A 5400-nucleotide genomic window follows, 5' to 3' on the forward strand; every position below is an offset into this window, starting at 1 on the left:
CATACACGCGGGGGAACGCACACGAGTGACAGTGTCTGCCTGGGTCTGAGCCCACAGTGCAGCAAAACACCTATCTGCTTTGCCACACGCTGCTTATAAACCCCGTCTTCACACTCAGCCTTACCTGACGTTTAAAAGGGAGTTATAACACTCATTTATCTTTTCTGGAGGAAAAAAATTCTGTTAATGCAGCCTTTGAATAAGTGCTACCCTGCTCTTTAAATGCTAAAGTTCACTAAAACTCCAGTGATTTATGTGCAGCTTTTGACTGCCAGCACCTGGCAGATGAAGAAACCTACTCAAGCTTCAGTCATAAACAGATAGCATACAATTTAATTTTAATGTGCTCGTTAGTCGTAGCACATTGCAGACATAATTGTGAACGCAACACAAAATTATAGCAAAAAGACAATTTTAATGCTGCTGTAGAAAAAAAGGTTATATGAAGAGTCATATAATGGTGCTTCATTGTCAACAACAAAACAGGGCACAGAGTGCATTACAGTGTCTGTGCTGTTTACATGCCAATATTTTATACATAGATTCTCATATGGTGTCAGCTGTCAGTTACTTCTGCAAATTAACTGCCAAAAATGGAGACGAACAGAATCACTTAGTGTGCTGGTAACCACGGGTTACCTTTCATATGCCTAAAGATAAAGCTGCAGTATGGAATCTTGGGAGAATAATTAGGCAGAACAAAACAGAAAGTTACCAATTGAAATAAAAAGGCATTCTACAATAGGAAATAACAACCAAGAGCGCTTATAAATAAGTAAAAGAGGTTATATCACAGAATGCCTCATAACTTTTTAAGCAAAGTATTACAGTACAAACATTTTAAAGGCTTTATCAATGTTTAGGAAATACAGTACAAGTTTTTCAAATAGATTTAACCCTTTGAGCACTGAGTTTATTTTGAAGATTCTCTCTCTCTCTCTTTTTTTTTTTTTTTTTTTTTTTTTTACTAATAAATACCTTTAAAAGTCATGTTGTGCAAAACAGTTAGAATGCATGCCAGGAATGCAGTCCGTGGCTTCTGTTTCTTCAGACGGCTTAAAAAAAAAATCAAAACAAAAAACAAACCAACAAACAAATGATAGCAACACTAATAAATATGTATAATTTAAACATGAACCTCTATTAATATAGATGTACTGTATAGTAAAACAAAACAAAACATACTTTGCTTTAAGAATAATGTTTCTGAATACTTTATAAATGCTATCTGTGGTATCTTTCATCACATAATTTACAATGTTTGGATGTTAAAAGAAAAACAGTCAGATCTAAAAAATGAAATATACACTATATATAGGTACAGTTTATACCTGGGGCTTATCAGGTACAAAAAACATTGCTGCTAAAAATGCTGAAGAAAAAGAAAATGGCATTAACCACAATCACATTTTCCATAAGAGATTTTGAAATCTATACAATATATACATTTATGTTTCAATGTGAAAATTATATTTTTAAATTTCAAGGTGTGAGACACCTCTGCATAAATGGAGGTTCATATTAGTAATCGGAACTAAGCTGGTAAGGGTTTTAAAAAAACATATCCATACATTTTTACCAAATTAATGCAAAAGTGCTTCAAAGTACTCAGAGGGCTAAAGATTATAGGGTGAGAAATACCAGCACACTTAGGTCACATGAAAAAAGTGCACCAGAATTAGTTATAAATGCTTAATTAAACTGTCTGTTAATGCATGCAGCTTGATGCATCAGAGGGATGCACAGCAACTAAATCCAATTTACACAAAGTTCCAAACACTTACCACTGCATTTTAACCTTCATATTTTACCAGTAACAACAGCTGATTATGCACCTCTATTTAAACACTGTACAGTTATACAAAACAGTTCAGCCCAGAGCGACTCTGGAGTTAAAATAAGAACATGTGCCAAGAACTAAACAGTAGCTTTAAGGCGTCTTTGACAGTTTTCCTCAAAGCAAATTACAGTTATTTTAATCAAAAGCAAATGCTACTGCTTCTCTAACTCCGAAACATACAGAAGATGATCCTCTGGTGACTTTCCATGTGTTTTACTAAGGTGAAGTTTAACAGCATGCTTGCTTGCAAAAGTCCTGTTACAAAGTTTGCACTGATAAGAAGTTCCGATATCTTCCTCTGGAGAGGATGTCACCAGTTTTTCAGACGGTGACTTTGCTTGTGCTATCTGACTGTTAATCTGTTCACTGGACAGTTTGGACAAGTCTCTTAACCTGAAACCCAGATGCGATTCAAGATGACTGATATAAGTTGAAGGAGTTCTGATCTGTGAAGCACAGTCATTACAAAAGAACACTGGGTGCCCAGTGTCCAAATTTTTAAGGAACTTAGTTCCCCCCGTCCTTCGGAGCTGGTATTTCACATTGGCTAGCCAGTGGCTAATTGTGGTCATTGAAAGTCCCGTAAACCTGGAAATGTGCATTCTTTCTTGAGGGCTCAAGTCTGACATGATGTATTTCCCCTCTGAAGTCTGCCGTAAACTAGCTGCAAACTGGGCCTGCAATATGAGCAAGTGCTGAGGGTTCCAGTTGGACTGACGTCCCTTCCTTTTCTGAGCTGGTGTACTCTCTTCTGGTTCCTCTATTGTGGTACCATCAATGTCAGATTTCTCAGATATGCTGGAAGGTGTGGAAGATTTTGATGTGTGACTTTCTGTCAGGTTCTTCAGCATATCAGATATATCTGACAAGGCATTCTCGCGTAGCGGCGAGTTTGACATGAATGACACGACTGCAGATGTCTTTGCTGTTGTCACTGTAGATGAAGAAGATGCAGAAGATGTCGATGTGGATGACAAAAGCGCTGAACCCAAAGAGCAGCTTTTGTCACTCTTGCCTTTCGTCAAATCTATGGGTTGGTCATTGTTGACATGATAAAAATAACGGTCTAAGTGGTCTGGTTTTTTGGACTGTAGAGGTGGGGTGGCCACTGCAGCCTTTTCCGCCAAACTGTTGCTCATTTTAAAAAGCATGCTCATTGGATCCAAAGCGGGCAAAGATGGCTTTGCTGCCTTCCCAAGGTGAATATTCATGACAGATTGCAGTGCACTTAATGGATTTACAAATGGCTGTTCGGGAGGGTGATCAGTAATGATAGCTGTGCTGCTACTTAAGGAACTTACAATGGACTTAACAGGTTCTTTCCCGTTTTCCACAGGTTCTACAGTTGGACTATCCTTGCAACCATCTCTCTGAGGGACTGGGCTGTTCTGCTGGCTTTTAAAGCCACCATCATTGGAGGACTCCATCTTAAGGGGTTCACTGACTTCACTACTGCATGGCGAAGGCGTTGCACGCTTCATTGGAGAAAGCTTTCCTTCAGGCTCTTTCATTTTTTCCTCCACTTTAGCCACCTTCTCAGTGACTTTCTTTACCAACTCCTCCATGGCATGAAAATTTGTTTTTGGCACAGGTGAGGTCTGACTGCTTGGAGGAGACACCAAGGGCTGGTTTTTAGTTGGTGATACTAGTTCATTGTTTCCAAACATCGGTTTTAATGGTGTACTCTTCCCAGATGAACCCAATGACAGCTTCATCATATTAGGCAGCTGATAGGCTGCATGAATGCTAGGGTAGCCACCCCAGCTTGGTGTGCCATTCTGGGCTTTGTTTATAGCTGATGTAACTGTGTTTTCCAAAGACTTCAATATATCTAATCCCCCCTTAGGGCTTTCTTCCAGGTCATTTTCAGTCAAGTAATGGTATTTTGAGGAGATATCATACTTCTCCTCATCTTCACTTGACTTTTCTTTGTCTTTCATTTTGTCATCAGCAACACCTCTTTCTTTATCTACTTCTTTTTTTATTTCAATATTTAATTTAGGGGAAACACTAGAAGGTGTATTGGAAGGCGATGTAAAAGTGGTGGCAGCTAGTGGCACAGACTGGACTTTCTCATCTACTAAGGAAGTTATTGTTGGTGTCACTGGGGCTTCTATAATTGGCTTCCCCTTTTTCATGGCAGAGTTAGTGACTTTAATAAAATGTCCTGTCACCATCATGTGAGCTGTGAGTTCCTGCAGAGTGTCATGCGAACTTCCACACTCCATGCACTTCAGAATTTGAGATTTTCTTGCCTCAAAGTGCCAGGCATAGCTGGCACCGTTCTGGTGACCATAGCGATTATTTGGTGTAATGTAAGGATTAGAGTTCTTTTGAAGTGCATCGTTGGTATCTGAGATTGTTGCTTTTGGGGTCCCACCTGTGGAGTCTGGAGAGCTTGGAAGTTCAAGCTCCAGTGATGCTTTCTTTCTAGTAGCTGGGATAATTTTTGCTGCTACAGGTGTAACAGGTTCCTTCAGAGGCACTTTTTGGTAGTGTTTTGTTTTGATCATATGAACACTCAAATCCTGAAGAGATTCAAATGAATGACCACAGTACATACACTTTAATACTTTCTGAGCATCTTCTTTCCCTTCCATTTCAAGCAAAGAACGTTTACGAGGTTTGGACCATCTTTTGGGGTTATTGTTATCAGTTTCATGGTTGTCATCTCGATAATGTCCCGTTTCATTCATGTGCACTGTTAATTCTACTAAAGTATCATAAGCAGCACTGCAGTCTTTACAGCGGAATTTACTGGCTCCAGTAAATATAGAGCCATAAAGCTTACTGCTTTGTCTGTACAATTGAACTGTGCTAAAAAGACTCGGTTCAGGAAGAATTCTGCTCTGAGAAACTTGCTGCAGTGTTTTAGCCATAGCAGTCTGGTGCCAGTCAAAGCTGCCACTTCCACAACTGCTACTGCTGCTGCTGCTACTGCTGCTGCTACCATTGTTTTTTTCTGAAACCGGCTGGTGAAGGTTCAAATTGAGATTGGACCAGTAGGAATTGGAGAGGAAGTTATTATAAACGGCTTTCATTTGTTCTAAACTATCAGATACAGTAGAGTCTTCCAGTGGTATTGAAACCTCCTTGCTCTCTTCCTCATTTTTAATAGAGCTGCTCTCGAAGTCTGCCATGCGGTCACTTGTCTCACTGATATGTGACTCACTGTCCATTTCATGGCTAGAAAATTCAGCTGCTGGAGAGTTTTGGTAGCTTTGGCAGTTCTTACTGAAGTCTTTTTCTGGACATGCATATTTTGCTGAAGGCTCCCCATCAACCACATTTTCATCATGTTCCACATCATCTTCCACCAGTGCTGCTGCTTTTAGTTCATCTGAAACATAGGCTATTATGAAAAGAAGAAAATATAAGTTAGTTTCTGCTGATCATACTTTTGCTTAAATATTCTAGCCAAAGTGGTGTACTTATTTGTAAAATTAAACAGTTAAAATTTAGTGTTTCTTCAGAGCAAGAAAAAAATCTGCTCTTCAAACATAATTTGCCACCTTATTCTTCTCAAGGGGCAACAGCTTGAAATTAAAACTAAATTTGAA

At 39.1% G+C, this 5400-nt stretch overlaps 1 protein-coding gene across 1 annotated transcript; it reads right to left on the reverse strand.

Moving 5' to 3' along the window:
- Nucleotides 1-405: 405 nt before the first annotated feature.
- TSHZ3 (teashirt zinc finger homeobox 3) lies at nucleotides 406-5184 on the reverse strand. Its single transcript, XM_010164854.1, has one exon. The coding sequence runs from the start codon at nucleotides 5017-5019 to the stop codon at nucleotides 1993-1995; it is 3027 nt and encodes a 1008-aa protein (XP_010163156.1). The 5' UTR covers nucleotides 5020-5184; the 3' UTR covers nucleotides 406-1992.
- Nucleotides 5185-5400: the final 216 nt, after the last annotated feature.

This window comes from Antrostomus carolinensis, unplaced genomic scaffold (genome assembly GCF_000700745.2).
Source record: "Antrostomus carolinensis isolate BGI_N321 unplaced genomic scaffold, ASM70074v2 scaffold3043, whole genome shotgun sequence".
Classification (NCBI taxonomy): Eukaryota; Metazoa; Chordata; class Aves; order Caprimulgiformes; family Caprimulgidae; genus Antrostomus; species Antrostomus carolinensis.

Coding starts and splice junctions, on each gene's coding strand:
- TSHZ3 (XM_010164854.1), bottom strand. CDS start 5,019: ATGGACAGTGAGTCACATATCAGTGAGACAAGTGACCGCATGGCAGAC.